At 42.8% G+C, this 17,254-nt stretch overlaps 1 protein-coding gene across 4 annotated transcripts in view; it reads left to right on the top strand.

Moving 5' to 3' along the window:
* SLC22A23 (solute carrier family 22 member 23) overlaps positions 1-17,254 on the top strand; it is a 115,821-nt gene that overhangs the window by 85,366 nt on the left and 13,201 nt on the right. For 3 of the 4 annotated variants that reach the window (XM_079984972.1, XM_079984971.1, XM_079984973.1), the window contains 4 exons: positions 2,831-3,063; positions 5,665-5,697; positions 7,104-7,227; positions 13,368-16,511. In XM_079984972.1, coding sequence (XP_079841098.1) covers positions 2,831-3,063; positions 5,665-5,697; positions 7,104-7,227; positions 13,368-13,725 — 748 coding nt within the window. In that variant the 3' untranslated portion in view covers positions 13,726-16,511. Of the gene's footprint in view, positions 1-2,830; positions 3,064-5,664; positions 5,698-7,103; positions 7,228-13,367; positions 16,512-17,254 lie in introns of those variants that run through there. The other variant, XM_079984974.1, reaches the window with a different exon arrangement.

The raw sequence follows: 17,254 nt of genomic DNA, 5'->3' as shown, positions 1-17,254 counted from the left end.
GGCCTTTTCCAGTGCATTTTCTGGCGGTTTGTGTTATTTGTTAGCAAGTATCACAAAGCAATTTTGTGTGTGTGAAAAACACCGTACATGCAGTGCTGTTAAGGTGAACAGAGCATGATACAAAAAATCAATGGATGTCTCAAGGGGGCAGAGGGAGGAAGTACAAAACATCCAGATCTTCTTGTTAAAAGTGAAGACATCTGTGGGAAATGTTCACCATGACTAAAAGCATTCAAGTTTGCCAGAAGTCTTTGTCACCTGCAACTGGAGCAAAACATTTTGAAATAAAGCAGAGAAATCTCTCATCTCCTCTGGAATTAAAAATTAAAATTCCCATGCTACAGCAGTAAACTAGCTTAGGGGCTGCAGGGCAGACCACATGGTACACCTTTCTAGCCACTTTCCACCACTCAGGATTTGCCACCTGAGACAGCTGTCCCACTCTGCCTCATGGTAGGGCCAGCCCTGGCTTACACTCAGGGTTGTATGTATTCTGCAGTCTCATGCAAGTGCAGAAAATGAACTGTATTGGACACTGTGGGTTGAGTCTGTGCTTGCTTTTTTAAATGCGGGTGCCTTCCCCTATTTCGTTGAAGACTGGATTCACAGTGATATAGTCAATGTCCAGTGAAATATTGCTGAAGAACAAGTCTAGGATTTCTTGTTTTCAGAGGACATGGCTTCAGTATCTTACATAGTTCCTTGTCCTTTGCACCAAACTAGTAAGACTGGATAAGCTGTGCAAAATCAAGCAATTATGTATAAAATAAATTTGTATACCATGTACAGGTCACATAATTGTGAAGCATAACATTTCACAGCCCTGATTAATATTTAACCTAGTACCAATGGTACATTTGATGTTGTATAGAACACAAAAGGTGATATCACCCTAGCTCTCTCATCAGTGGTTGCTAGTTGATATTGCAGCTGCCCTAACCATATGTATGGAACCTGAGCCGCGGTAGCAAAACAGTTTCTGTGTAATGTATAAGCGACTCTTTGAGGCAGTGTCCACGTTTGCCTAGCTGTGGCAAGCCACTCTGACCCAGTGGCTTTCCTCTCCACACTCCACACTCATCACATGGATCTTTGAAGTTGCAGGGAAAGTTTATTCAGTGGCAGCGAATACTCTTTGGGGGATCTGTTACTGGCGTGGAATCTCTCCATGAAATACAGAAAATCCCCAGGGCAAGTCACGCTAGATGTTATGGCAGAGCCCTGACGGTAACTGCTTGGACGTGGTTTGCCACAGTAATGTGTAGACCAGAGATGGGAACCTATTGCCCTTCAGATGATGCTAGACTCCACTCCCAACAGCCCCAGCCAGCATGGCCAATCATAAGGAATAATGATAACAACTTGTGAAAGGTCACAGGTTCCTGATTCTTTATATAGACTCTTCCTAAAATCTGACGCTGGCATCTAGAGCAAATGGGAGGAAGAACCATGTTTATCAGAGGATACTTGTAGCGAAATATTGGAAAACTCAAGATTTGCCCACGCTGGAAGAATGGCAGATGCAACTGATGGATTACATGGAGCTGGCAGAAATGACTGGCAGAATCCGAGACCTGAGAGAAGAAACAGTGGAGGAGGATTGGAAGAAATTTAAGGACTATTTACAAAGATACTGTAAACTATATGAATGTTAATAAGGATGAGAGATTTGAAAATAACAGGGCACCATAAAGTTAGTCGAAAAAAGTATGAGAATGAGTGGATTCTATGAGAATAATAAATTTTGAACAAATAATATGTTAAAATTAGGTATTTAAGACTTAGATTATATTCAAAGTTAGGGACAAACTATTGAAAAGGTGTATAATAAGAATGGAAATAAGGTGACAAATTGCTGATTAAAGTTTTATTAAACATGGAATGCAGGAGCGGGAGATGTGAGGAAGTCCAAAGATGAAGAAAAGTTGGTTACTATATGATGCTAATTATTATGTTTCTTCTTGTTATTTGCATATGTTGTTTCTTTTTTTTTGTATTTTAAAGAAAAAATCCTTAATAAAAAAAAATTATTAAAAAAAAAAGAACCATGTTTATCAGATGACTGATAAATGTAACAATAAAATAAGGTAAAGGTAAAGGTACCCCTGACCGTTAGGTCCAGTCGCGGACAACTCTGGGGTTGCATGCTCATCTCGCTCTATAGGCTGAGGGAGACAGCATTTGTCCACAGACAGCTTCTGGGTCATGTGGCCGGCATGACTAAGCCGCTTCTGGCAAACCAGAGCAGCGCAAGGAAACTCCATTTACGTTCCCGCCAGAGCGGTACTATTTATTTACTTGCACTTGATGTGCTTTTGAACTGCTAGGTGGGAAGGAGCTGGGACCGAACAACGGGAGCTCACCATGTCACAGGGATTCGAACAGCTGACCTTTCGATCAGCAAGCCCTAGGCTCTGTGGTTTAGACCACAGCGCCACCCGCATCCCTAACAATAAAATAAATTGATGTGGAATTCAGATTTTCTCCCTCTACTTTTTGTAAGAGCAAAGCATTTGGGACTAACCTAAGTCTTTTCCCCTCCCTGCATTCCAGCTTTGGGTTGTATGTCATTATCTAAGAGCGGTAGACTCGTAATCTGGTGAACTGGGTTCGATTCCCCGCTCCTGCACATGCAGCTGCTGGGTGACCTTGGGCTAGTCACACTTCTCTGAAGTCTCTCAGCCCCACTCACCTCACAGAGTGTTTGTTGTGGGGGAGGAAGGGAAAGGAGAATGTGAGCCGCTTTGAGACTCCTTCGGGTAGTGATAAAGCGGGATATCAAATCCAAATCCAAACTCTTCTGTTCATCCTTGTGTTTTGTCTCCCAAAGGCTGACTGGCTATGGGATACACCACTGCTTTGCAAAGAGTATGATGGGTCACGAAGATAAGATGTCACTCACCAACAATTTCTATGCGGACTACTATACCATGGCAGGGATAACGCTGGCATCCTGCCTAGCCATGTGCCCTGTGGTCGGATTCCTTGGGCGAAGAGGGGGGTTGCTGCTCTTCATGATCCTCACTGCTCTGGCTTCACTTTTACAACTAGGTCTTCTCAACTGTGAGTGCACACATCCAACTACCGCATCCCTTCTACGTGCCTTGGGTTCGCTTTGCAAAGCACTGTGTTTCTGATTTGTACAAGGTTTCAAGCCTGCTGCTATTCTCAGCTGTAGGTGGGGAATTCACTTGTAGGGAAGTATTTAAAAAAAACCCAAAACCTAGCTGTGCCAATCTGATTTGGAGAGAGTGAAGTGCTAAACAGGGAACAATGAAAACAAAAATACATGTTGGCCCTTTGTTCCTTTCCCCCCTTAGGGTGGGGTTGTCCACATTCCAGCTTTTCATTGCGGCTGATTGTCCTCCTCTCCACTTTAATTGGCACTGATTTGCCATGTGATTCTCACCTATTTCATTTAGTGTTTAGTCAGTCCTGGAACTCTGAGCATACAGTACTGCTGAAGAAACTGTCTGTGGGATGAAAAAGTGTCATGCAGTAACTGGCACTAGAAAATCCAGCACCTTGGGGTGCAGATATCGTACTGACTCATCCTTTACATTGTTCCATTTTCTTTGCTTGCTTCCTATGCAAATACATTGATATTGACAAAGCTCAGAGTTCATCAGGTTTGTTTGAGTGGTTTCTTTTTTAAAGCAAATTACTATCTGGCAATCCAATAGATTATTGGTATTGATTAACTTAAGTGCAAGCATCCTAGAACCTTTTCTCCTTTGATTCAAGGCCATCGCTCTCTACATTTGAACTGCACACTTTGACTGTATTCACATATCACATTAAAGCCATAGTTAATGTTTACAGTGGTTTAATACAAACGAATGCCATACTAGTGCACAGTGCATAGAAGTCCCCACTTGGCTGCACTCTTGCTCCTCAGTATGTTGGAACCAACAAACAAGAAGCCTTGGTTTGCCATGTGATCTGAAATAGTGCTCTTGCCTGTACTCCACTCGTTGTTTCTTTAGGGGGAATGAACTGCAAGCCTGAATTTGAATGTATTGTTGCTTCTGGTGCAGGGAGGAGCAGAGTGAGGTCTTTGGAGCAGCATGCACCAGCACCTGCTCATTCACATTCAAACATAGTCATAAGAAGCTGGGATAGCTCAGTCGGTTGAGACTCTTAATCTAAGGGTCATAAGTTCAAGCCCCAGGTTAGGCAAAAGATTCTTGCATTCTGTGATTCTATGGAACGTGTATTGTGGTTGAACATGAACCACAAAATTGACCTTTGTTTCTACAAAGGTCTGCACACTCTAGACTGGGCAGAGTCAGTGTAGGAAAAAGAGTCCAATTCTTTAAACTTAAAAGTTTTAAGGGTTGCACAGAGAAGAGAAGGTTGACTGGTGTGCCTTTTTTCCAGCACTGCAAGTAGAGCTCTCCCAAATCCTGAGGATTCTGCTACTGCAGGAGTAGGTTGCATCAACCAGCTATAGGAAGGGAGAACACCCCTGGGCCATTTCAATGCAGAGGCAATTTCTCTTCCCAGAGTACAAAAAGCACCACTGGGAGCAAACTACTACCAGACTACTTTGACTATGTTCCCTACTTTTAGCCTAGCACTCTCTTCCTTTCAGATGCTAAAAGTGCATCAACTGTGCCTTATGGAAGTTCCCTTTAGCGCCTGTTCAAGAGAAATCTGATTGCATGGTACTTGTGGATGAGGCAGGTCTTCCCAAATGACTGCATGTCTCATGGAGCTTCCTATAGTGTGCCAAATGCATTTTCTTAAGCACAGCTCTTTACATGATTAGCTTATGCAGTACACGTACAGGCTAAAAGACATCTAAAAGCTAAAAGCAGTGATGGGGAACCTGTGGCCCTCCATATGTTGTTGGACTCTGCTCCCAGCATCCCCTCTGGCACGGCCAATGGTCAGAGATCATCGTTCAGCAACACCTGGAGCCCCAGAGATTCCACACCCCTGCTTCCAAGTCTTTTATCTGCTCATTGTGTATATTAACAGTTCGTATGGAAATTGCTCAAACATGCCGAAAATGGAGGGACAGGCATGGAGAGGAGGATCTCAGTTTATGATCATCACAAAGTTTCGAATCCTGAGATTTACTGTACGACTTCCAAGTGGGAACCTTTGAAATTCTGTTATGTAAAAGTTTTCAGAGTTCCTGGGTGCCAGGCTTATGCAAAAATTAAAGTTCCATTCATTGTTCATATTGGATGTGCGCACACACTTAAATAGCTGATGAATAGTGTTTCAATCTGTTCACTCATGGTTGAGCTTTGGCACAGACAACTTAGTGGGAGGGGGAAAGATTCAGGGTTTTGCTTTCTAAGGAACCCCCTCTGAGAATTACAGCTAATTTTGACTCTTTTTAAAATTCTCCCTTCATTATCAGCATAAAGGCCTTTGTTTGGTTTCTGCACTAATTTCAGGCCTAGAAAGCTTCAATAGCGTGCCTTCCATTGTTGTTATCTCTCATTAGAATTCAATCTTTCCATTGGGAATCGGACAGAAAATTGCATGCCCTGCCATGTTGGGTGGGGAAAGGGGTTATTTTATGGTGTGATTTGCTTTTTACTTTTTAAATAACTGGCATTTAATTGTCATGTTTTTCTATGCATATTCTTGATGGTCCGTTTTCTTTTTCTCTCTCCTATTTTAATACATTTCTGCTTCTGAATCCAGTGATAGGAAAATACAGTCAACTTCCAGACTCAGGTATAGTTTTCAAGTCCATTTTCGAATGTGATTTATTTTTGTTGAGCCACGATATTCTGACATCACTTCCCTCCCAACCACAATGCATCTGCACCTCAGGCTCACACACTTCTTTCCTCCCCCCCCCCCAGCTGAATGTCTGAAGCAAGCAATCCCACATTTAGAGAACTGGAGGCACCTCACTAACACTGACAATCGAAACTGTTAGGAAATAATGTAAAATTCATTCATTGAAAAATAGTATGTTGTGAGGTTACAGAAGAAAATGCAAAAAAAAAAGTGTCTTGGGTGTTTTTTTTAAATCTGTGATAGCAGATTTGCATGCATAGCCAGTCGATTCTGCAGATATCAAGTAATGAACATGGTTGTGTGAACCAGCCTTCCACATGCTTCTATATAGACCAGTAGTATTCTTACACAGGTCTTAAGTGGTGGATAGGAATGAATCAGTCTATTTCCAGTCTGTGTTCACACATAAGTCCATTTTACATTAATTTGCAAAAAACAAAAACCTGTTAGAATTGCCCCAAAATTGCATTCATATATAAATATTTAGTTTTAGGCATGTTTTCTCTCAAAATATGTATGTCTAAACCATTTAGATACATTTTATAAGTTGAGAACTGCACTGGAACATTGGGAAAGTCTGGTGCATAGCCAAGTTCTGAGCCACACATTAGACTGGTTGATGCATGTTTAGAGAAACACTGGCTTCCTCAAGCATCTGTAATTGTGGCTGTGCTTCAGTTGGCTAAGGAAAATTGAATATAATATAAACAAAGCTACACCAAGGAAAACATTTCTCCTGCCGTTCTCCATCCTTGGGGAGGGGTAGGTCATCCAGTGGGAGGCAGGTTTTGCCTTCCCTTCAACAGTGTCCAAAAACATGGCACTTTACCCTTCTCAGTAGGAATGAATGGCTACAGTTTACTTATGTGAAATGGTGAAAAGGTTCACATAGGGAACCACTAGTATAATAGTTGAACCTGTTCTCTGCATTACTGTCTCCTGCATTGTTGTTCTGTGCTGCTGTTTCATTTTGCCATTGGTTAGTTTTGTGTTTTTAGACAGTGATTTTGTTGGAATTTGCATGGGTCGCCTCCAGTGCTTGTCCTACTCAGAACAGACTTACAGAAACTAATGAAACTAAGTCATATTCCTTAACTTCAGTGAGCCTGCTTTGAGTAGGACTAGCATTGGCTAGGACCGTATCTGTCTTAAACTGACATACTTTTGTAAACTGCCCTGAGACCAGCCAGTGATGGGAGCCTATAACCAAAACTAAATGGCTGGTTTTATTTGGACATAATAATAGTGTTTGGTGGAGGGGAGCAGCTTTAAAAGGCTACTACCTATTGATCATGAATGGGATGGAGATTAAGCTTTTTTTTGCATGTGTCTCGTAGGTATGAGCGACACTGTAAAGGACAAATTCTCTACAGCGTTTTCCATCGTCGGTATGTTTTCATCACACGCAGTAGGAAGTCTCAGCGTTTTCTTCTGTGCAGAAATCACACCAACAGTTATAAGGTATGGCCATGAAAAGCTCACTCAGGCTTGAGGAGACGTTCTGAGGGTTAGGGTTCTTGTTTTTGCACAAGACAGTCCACTGGTACCTTTTTTGGGTAGTTTTTGGGGATGGACATTTTGGAACCAACTCCATTAAATGATACATTAAACCCTCCCCAATTAGCAGTAAATGGTAGCTTTTGCAGGGAAGGTTCCATCAGTACTGCCGCATGGGACAAAAAGAGCTTTAAAGAAAAATACCGTATTTTTTGCTCTATAAGACTCACTTTTTCCCTCCTAAAAAGTAAGGGGAAATGTGTGTGCATCTTATGGAGCGAATGCAGGCTGCCCAGCTATCCCAGAAGCCAGAAAAGCAAGAGGGATTGCTGCTTTCACTGTGCAGTGATCCCTCTTCCTGTTCTGGCTTCTGAGATTCAGAATATTTTTTTTCTTGTTTTCCTCCTCCAAAAACTAGGTGCGTCTTGTGGTCTGGTGCATCTTATAGAGCGAAAAATACGGTATTTCAGGATGCACAGCTGAGTGGGAAATATTTGGGCCAGCTGCTACCCTCCTATCCCAGGCTTGATATGAGGATGCAAAGGCAAATGGACTTTGTGCCCTGAGTTCTTTGGATGCATGTTGGGATTCTGTTTTAATAATAAGAAATAAAATAAAGGTGGGTTTGTATATTTTTGGCTAGATCACTAGTAAAGCAAGCCACTTATGGAACCATAGAATTGTAGAGTTGGAAGGCAGCTTCCTGCAGCCAATCAAAAGCCACACTTTGGTTTCCAAACATTTTGGAAGTCGAATGGACTTCTAGAATGGATTCCGTTTGACTTCCAAGGTACGACTGTATAGGGGCAGTAATAATAGTACTGTTCAGCCTTCTAAGATTGCTGCAAGGATTGTCGAGATTGTGAATTTTTCTGAATATGAGAAAAAAAGCACTACATCAGTACAGTGGTGCCTCGCAAGACGAAATTAATCCGTTCCGCGGTTTTTTCGTCTTGCGAAGCACGGCTATTAGTGGCTATTAGCGGCTTAGCGGCTATTAACGGTTTAGCGGCTTAGCGGCTATTAACGGCTTAGCGGCTTTAAGAAAAAGGAAACAAACTCGCAAGAACTCGCAAGACGTTTCGTCTTGTGAAGCAAGCCCATAGGGAAATTCGTCTTGCGGAACGACTCAAAAAACGGAAAACTCTTTCGTCTTGCGCGTTTTTCGTCTTGCGAGGCATTTGTCTTGCGAGGTACGACTGTAAAAACATAAATTAATTCACTTGCTATTGTTTCATTTTTGTTGCTTGCCACCTTGAGCTCTAAATAAGAAAAGGGTGGTATATTAATAAATAAGTAGCATTCTTTCTCTGTATTAAATTAAGTTGTTCTTACTGATGTTAATAGGAAACACATTATTGACCTTTAGGTTAATTTTGTGCATCAACTCAGTTGGATTTTTAAGAGTGTCGTAATTTAAGATGAAATTAATAGAAATCTTACCAGCACACACAGTCTTTTCAAATAAAGCAAGAACAAAAAGAAAAATGTAGAGGACGGAGGTCAGTCAATAGCATTTATTAGAACTTCTACTTCCTTTGTCACAAGCAAAAGTCTGGTTGTGGACAGCTCCAAATTCAAGCATCCAGAGTGTTTTTTGTCTCCCAAAAGCTACAACACTGAGAGCTGCAGAATGGAGGCTCCTTGATATAACAGCATTTAGTATGCTGATGCCTTAGTTTTGGTTGGTTCCTCTGGTCCCATGCTGCCAAGTACTTTAGGCATCATTGAAGACTTCTAATTCTTTATGCCAAGGAGTTCATTTGTAAAGCTTCTTTCGGGCACTTAACAAAATGAAACTCCTAACCCTGCCACAGTAAACTTGTTGACGAAACAGCTGTGTGTGTTCTTGCTGCTACAAAATGGAACAAGAGAGGGTTTTTTTATAGAACAGGTTACCGTATTTTTCGCTCTATAAGATGCACCAGACCATAAGACGCACCTAGTTTTTGGAGGAGGAAAACAAGAAAAAAAATATTCTGAATCTCAGAAGCCAGAACAGCAAGAGGGATCGCTGTGCAGTGAAAGCAGCAATCCCTCTTGCTGTTCTGGCTTCTGTGATAGCCGCTCAGCCTGCATTCACTCCATAAGACGCACACACATTTCCCCTTACTTTTTAGGAGGGAAAAAGTAAGTCTTATAGAGCAAAAAATACAGTAATTTTGGGAAGAGCGGACAAAGAGTAGCAGGGATGCAAGTTGGCAAAATGGTGGCGGTATTTTGGCTACCTAAGCAGTGTCACTCACAGCCTGAGCATTTGAAATAGAGATAAGGATGTGAATGAGCCAAGGCAGTTAGCAGGAGCTTGGGGGTGTGCCCTAAAATGCCCCCCCCTTTGTAAGTGAAGAGGAGGAGTTTTCTCAGGAATCCAGTCCTGGGAAGCAGGTGCAGCCCATGTACAGATGTGTACTATGTCATTGTACATCACTTCTGGTGGCTGGCCAAGGGAGGGGGAGGCATACACAGCCTTCATCCACCGCAGCCAGATGGTGAATGAGAAGATGGAAGAGTCCTGCTCTGTTCAGCGCTGGCACAACCTGCTATATTTATGCAAAGGCCTCCAGTCATCTGCATCAAACAGTGACATAATTTATTTACATTGGCAGCTCATTCTGGTGGCCGCTATTTGGACTCACTGCAGGGACCGAGTGCTTGCAATGAAGGCTTTGCTAAGCGCAAGTCCTTCGTACTAGCAGTAGCACAGTGCTTACATCTCTGTATGCCAGTGGAACAGCAGCTCTCTGAATCTGCATTGGATAGCCATTCATGGCTGGACTCTCCTAACTGGGACCAGGACAGACAAGAACAGGATAGTGTAAAATAAATCTGGATGCAGGTTTTATATCCATAGGGATTTCCAAAGCGTGCTGGACTAAGCAGTCTTATGGCTCTGTCAGACGTCTGAGCCCACAGCAAAAAATAAAATAAAAAATGAAATAGACTTGAAATCCTCTTCTTGCAGAAAAGAAGGGTGGGTATAATGTTTGTGGGTCTGATTTCTGAGCACTGAAGTTTCTCTTGGCAGGATTGGCCGGCGGGGGGGGGGGGCAGTGCCATGCCTCCACTCTCCCAACAATGATGTTGCTGCCATCTGCGGTAACAGGAGGTGGTGGCATAGATAATGGTGAGGTTGGGCCTGCTTGGGTGTGCCAGCAGGAACGTTGGGTTGGCTTTGCATAGCCCTGCCTTACCATCACCCTGCAATGCCCCTGCACTATCCTGGTAAGCAGCCGCCGCTCCTGATTGGATGGTATTTCATTGTTAGGTCTTCAGTTTTTAGTTGATTAATCGGAGAAATCAGCTGGGGAAAAAATAACAGCATTTAGAGAGAACCTGTTAACATATTCAGAGCTTTTGACAAAGTTTATCTTTTAATCTATACAACTGTACTGCAAGGTCAAGATGAGCATTATTATTATTATTATTATTATTATTATTATTATTATTTATACCCCACCCATCCGGCTGGGTTTCCCCAGCCACTCTGGGCGACTCTCAACAGAATACTAAAAACACAATAAAACATCAAACATTAAAAACTTCCCTAAACAGGGCTGCCTTCAGATGTCTTCTAAAATCAGACAGTTGTTTACTTCCTCAACATCTGATGGGAGGACGTTCCACAGGGCAGGCACCACTACTGAGAAGGCCCTCTGCCTGGTTCCCTGTAACCTCACATCTCGCAGTGAGGGAACTGCCAGAAGGCCCTCAGAACTGGACCTCAGTGTCCGGGCTGAACGATGGGGGTGGAGACACTCTTTCAGGTATACTGGACCAAGGCAGTTTGTCCCCATATTGCCTATGGCCAGTGTTGCACCTGAGACAGTGGTTTCCCTGATGCCATCTAACGAATTTCTGACAGAGAAGTCATTCATACTGGGCACTTTTTGTAGATAAGATGCAGCACTTTACCAGCTCTTGGATTAATTAATTTTAAGCACTATATTCTTTTAAAAATGTGAAGCTACCCAAGCCAAGAGTGGCAGGCCCTTGTAGAAGTGGCATTCCTCCCTCTCACACATGGAATGGAATGGAATCCAGGATAGGGACTGCTGTGACAGGAATTTGTATCATCTGAAAACAAAGTATGATTCCTTCATCTGTAAATGTGTGCAGATTTCATTAATCAACTAAAATTCATCCAGTTGGTCAGCTGAGAATTCTTTAATCTGATGGCACCCTGTTGGCTGACTGAATGACTAACTGACAGGAAGAGAAATGTTCAGAATTTTAGAGAGGGAGAATGATAAAGAGCCGTAACTATAAAATGTCTTTTTCAATCACTGTGGTTCCTCATTATTTTTAAGTGGCTCTGTATAAATGTGAGGAAAGCCTGCTCCCTAGTGATGACAAAAGAGAATTTCACAAGTTAAGTTTTTTAGCGATCTGGAGATAGAAAGTAGACTCTCGCTCATGAAAGCAACAGATGGGCAATTATAAGTGGTTGCCCTTTGTATATTACAGCCTAGCATAAGTTTCCTCCTTTTCCATCACTGATGTTATTGAGCGGTGTTTGGTGAATTCCTGCAAATTTAAACTAGGCAACATATCCACACTAGTTTCACAATTATAAGACTTCATTGTCTCTGCTTATTTTTTAAATGGCCAGGGTTGGGTTGTGTGGGGTAATTTTTACTCAAAGCATGCAGAATTTGGATTTTCAAGGGCATAAAAATTGATCCTTCTGGATTTTTTCCCCCAACTGGGTGTGAAGGGTAGTAAATATCTGGGGCCATTGAAATGGCCAGGTAAAATCTGAGTAAGATGAAGGGGCATAATTGACATGAAATTAACTCTGGCAGAACTCTTGGTTTTTTCCTTCAAAAGTGCAGATAACTTTGAGGAGTACCAATTGAAGTCTAACCCATTTTCATTCTTAGGTGCCTCTTACTTTTATAGCCCTTGCCACCCCCAGGAGCAGGGCCGTCTTACCCATAGGTGCTAGGGGTGCGGGGCACCCGGGCACCGGGCTCTCAGGGGCGCCAGGCCAAGAGTCCAGGGCCCAAGAGTTGAGTCCGGGGGAAAAGCCCACCCATCAGTCGGAGCGCCACAGCAGGCTCTTCTGCGCCATGAGTTCGGGGGCGACCAAGCCAGCGAGCTATTGAGGTGGCCGGCCGGCCAGCTCCGCCCTCCTGCGCGCCTGGGACTGGGCAACCTGGGGGGTCACCGGGCGGATCTTTGCACCCCGGCGCCGCATATGCTTAAGACAGCCCTGCCTAGAAGGAGGAGGAGACTAGCTGCTTAGTCCAAAATCTGAGCTATGTTCCATCATGTGCTCCCCCTGCCCCCCCCCCCGCTAAAGATGGGCAAAATACATTCACAGTAATAATTATATTAGGAATTGAAGGTGAAGAATGTTAAGGTAGGATTGCTGGGGAGCCTCCTTATTCCAAGAGGAAACTTAAATTATTATTATTATTATTATTATTATTATTATTATTATTATTACGCCGCCCATCTGGCTGGGTTTCCCCAGCCACTCTGGGTGGCTTCCAACAGAATATTAAAATACAATAATCTATTAATCATTAAAAGCTTCCCTAAACAGGGCTGCCTTCAGATGTCTGAATCATTTGGGGCTACAAATTGCCATTTTTTGACACAGTTTAAGCTTGATTAAGTTGCCAGTGGGATTGCCCTTTCTCTATTGAAAGGATGGAGGAAAGAACTACTTTACGATGCTCCAGGGGAGAGAGCATGATTTTTGAGTATGGAGCAGCAGAAGGGTACACAGCCAGGGACCCATTCCTGTAGAACTTGCTAGCACAAAGTCGGACCTTTCTGCTTTTTGAGGTGCATTTAAAGACCTTTCAGAAGTATAGGAAACATGTAGAACTAGAAGCACTAGGAAACATGTAGAACTGTTGCTGTTGGTGTTTTAATTGCGATGTTTTAATTGTTGCAAACTGCTTTGAGTTTCCTTATTAAAAAGAAGTTGGCGCATAAGCAAAGCGAATCGTTTCGAAGGCGACTCCGCCATACAGGGAAGTGCACATACAATTCTGATCCGTTTATGATGCCGTAACATTGCAAACTGGTGAATCTGTAACCAAACTGATTTTTGTCACCCAAATATATATATATCTGCATGCTCATTTCCACAGGGGTGGTGGGCTTGGCCTCGTCCAGGCCAGCGCAGGCTTTGGCATGCTCACGGCACCCATCATGGAGCTCCACAACCAGAAAGGCTACTTCCTCCACCATGTCATCTTTGCCTGCTGCACCCTCATCTGCATCATCTGTATCCTCCTCCTGCCCGAGAGCAAAAACCAGAACCTGCCGGAGAACATTCCAGACGGCGAACATTACACCCGCCAGCCCCTCCTGCCGCACAAGAAGGGGGAACAGCCTCTGCTTCTGACAAACTCCGAACTCAAGGATTACTCTGGCCTCCATGATTCGGCCGCCGTGAACGATGGAGTGACCGAGAGCGTCACGGCCAACGGGATGAAGGCGATGTAGCTGGCCGGCTGGAGGAGAAGGCACTTTTGGTGTGGCAGTGCTTTCCACAAGAGACCAGTGAAATTAAAGGGACAGATAAATGGGGGAATTGGACTCTGCTGCTAAAGCCACTTCTCGTAGGAATCTTTTGACTGGGGTGCAAATCGCTTTGGAACTAGTAATGGGAGGGGAATGCATCCTCAAAGCAACTGGCTGGAGACAAAACTGCCTGTCGGAACTTTTCTTTTCTTCCTGCCATGAAATGTTTCTATTTATTTTAATGATTCTCCCCGCCATGAAGCACTTTATTCCCTTTTCTCCTTTGTTGACCACAAACATGAAGCCGCGTTGTTCTCCGTAAGAGCAGACATTCCAAGATAGAAACCATGAGATTCGTTTTGCTTTTTATTGTCTTTTTGTGCTTTTGTTGGAGGAATGAAGCATCTCCTTGCTGCGACAAAGAATTCTTTGACTACTGACGTTTTAGGTTCAACCAATTTTCTTTGTCTCTCCAGATAATCCAGTCCTCCCTACCACCACCCCGTCTTGCAGTTTACCTACTGTATAAGTGTGCATACAAAGCTCTCACTTAAAATTCCAACTCCGTTCTAGGCAGCAGAAATAGAGTTTGGTTAGTGAGCTGTAGTCTGTTTTTTAAAAAGCTGTTTTCTAAACTTGAAAAGTTGCAGTTTCAAGCCTAAAAGAAACCACTGCACAAGCAAACTACGGTTTTTCCAATGGAGATCAGGCATGTGGATTTAAAAGAGGAACGTGTCTCTTTATAAGGAATTCTTACAAGTGTTTATTAATAATAATAACAACAACAATAAGAAATTTCTAAATTCGGTACTCAGTGGTAAACAAGGCTTTACCTAAAGTGGTTCTGACCTAACAAAGGTTCTAGGGACTATAAGGTAGTGCTTTTTCTATGAGAATATTTCCAATTTGGGAAGGGGAAAAGATGGCCAGAAGGGTTTAAGACTTGAACATGCTTGGTCCAGAAGTGGCTAGACTGGAAAGTTCTGTCTAACCCAACACTGGTTTAGCTGCGAGCCTTCCCTGTCCCCCAAAGACTGATTTTAACGGACTAATATGAGCGATAAGCTGTAAATGAAATGATATGATAAATTAATGCTTCAGATTAGGGGAAGAGGAGATGGGGAGATGGGGAATAATAAACCAAACAGGCTCTTTGGATGTTTAATGGAGACCAGAGTGATTTCCTTATGAGATTTGTAATAGTGTTTTTCCAAGAATAGGTTTGCATATTATCAGCTGGCTGCCATTTTCCAACGTGAAAGCTTATGGGAAATGGCCACTTGAAGTGCACCAAAATAAAAATCCCAAGTGCTCTTGTAGGATTTTTCCTCCCCCCCCTCCCCCAAATGAACAAATGCATTGACCCCGTGTGGTTCACTTGGCTGAAAACAGACGTACCCTGATCCTAAATGTATTTAGACACTGAAATTCAACAGAGGTTGCTCCTGCTTAAAATCGGTTTAGGATCCGGATGTCAACGAAGCAAAAAAAGAAAGAGCAACCCACCAACAGCCCTCTTCCTTCCTCTTCCACCAAAAGCTAGCAACGATTTAAATGTTCTTAACACAAACAGATGTTGGCTGCTCAAGCCGTGTTTGTTGCGCAAGAGCCTTGCAGAGCCAGCTTTGTGCAAGGATGTTCTGGAGTTGCGGCTACTTTGCTTATAGTTAACTATCCCCTTCCCTCCCCTTCCACTCAGACCATGCATTTGTGATTGCCCAGTGGTACAGCCATTTAAATGAGTGCAGCAGCCAGATGTGTGGTGACGTGTAGATCCATCCATTTGACTGTCACTTTGTTTGATGTCCACCTTGCATTTGTGGGTGAAGGAAAGGGACTCTTTCCCCCCTCGTGTGCTTTCCTCCCTTCCTGTGACCCTTCTTTGCTCTATATATTGTCTGTTAACTTGCTTGTGTTTCTTCTTCCTTCCTCTTGTCAGGCTGCCTTTTGCGTTCCTGCGACCAAGCCCACAAAGCGGCTTGTCACATAGCAAGTTGTGCAGCGTTTCAGTGCTGGCTTTTTGCTAGGAGGGCAGAATTGGCCTGATCTAAGAGGCAAGAATGTATGTACTTGAGAAGAAAAAAATGACGTTGTTGTAAAGCTGGTAACTTTCACACAGAGGATGAGACACTCGGGGAAATCTTTCTCAAGCCCCGTTGAGGGAAAGACAACAACACTGAATAGATCAGTGGTTTATATATGTGTGTGTGTATAATTTCCCCCCAGAATTGCCACTACTGCATTCACCCGAGTGGGACTTGAAAAAGTGCGAGCCCCATCTTTCTTACACTCTCTAATAAACTGTCTGGCTTCAACCACAAAAAGGCCATTTCTTCCTCTCCATTCTTCTTTTATGTTGAGACTATTACAACCTCGCAGTGAAAAATAAGGCCTCTTTGAATTGTGCAGTATTCATGTGCCAAATTTGTGTAACGCCTTTTATATAATGCTTGTTAGCAAGCGACCTATCAGGAACATCCTAGCATTTCAGTAAAATCTATGAAGTATAATAATTTTTCGTTGTTTTTAAACTAGAGTGGGGCCCTGAAAAGCATTTGAGAGAGAGGCAGAGAGAGAATTTGGTTATGGACGTGCAAAAGTTCCAGGCCAACACACAGCACTTTTGCAATCCTTGTGGTACAAAACAGATTTTTAATTCCCCGTCTCTGTGCATATAGTCTTAGAATAGTGTAACGAATCATGTGGACCACATGCCAGCCTGTGGAGTTCATTGCATTTTAACGCCATTAAAGTCTTTGTTGTGCTCATTTCTTTCGCCTGCTGCACTTTCTACTTTCCTGTTCTGATGTGATGCTCCTTAACTTTACAAACAAGCAAAAGCAAGAGAGAGGGAGTTTCTCAACATATTTAATGGACTGTGTAAGGTGATGGAAGCCCTTGGTGATTTTTTTTAAAAAAAAAAATTATATGAAAATTAATCTTTTGATTTTTCTCCCCTTTTATTTATATCGTTGGAAATCTCACTTTTTGAATCAGTACTTCACATTTTGTTTCCAGCTTATTTTACAGTTTTCCCTCGGTCCAAAAGCAAATGTTCATTTCCCTTTGGAATAGTACTTTTGCTGAAGATACCGTATTTTTTCCTCTATAAGACTCATTTTTCCCTCCTAAAAAGTAAGGGGAAATATGTGTGCATCTTATGGAGCAAATGCAGGCTGCGCAGTTATCCCAGAAGCCAGAACAGCAAGAGGGATTGCTGCTTTCACTGCACAGCAATCCCTCTTGCTGTTCTGGCTTCTGAGATTCAGAATTTTTTTTCTTTTTCTTGTTTTCCTCCTCCAAAAACTAGGTGCGTCTTGTGGTCTGGTGCGTCTTATAGAGCGAAAAATATGGTACTTTAAACATTATTTTGATAGCGTCCAGTACCTCACGGTGCTTAACAGATTCAAATCAGCTTTCGACGAAGAGACGAGATTAGCACTAACTTACCATCCAAACAAAGAGCACTACTGAATTTGCTGCACTACGGTCCTGTATAACTTGTGATAAG

This window comes from Podarcis cretensis (assembly GCF_951804945.1).
Source record: "Podarcis cretensis genome assembly, chromosome: 7".
Lineage (NCBI taxonomy): Eukaryota > Metazoa > Chordata > Lepidosauria > Squamata > Lacertidae > Podarcis > Podarcis cretensis.
Note: the sequence above shows the minus strand (reverse complement) of the source record. Positions and strands in the feature narration are given on the sequence as shown.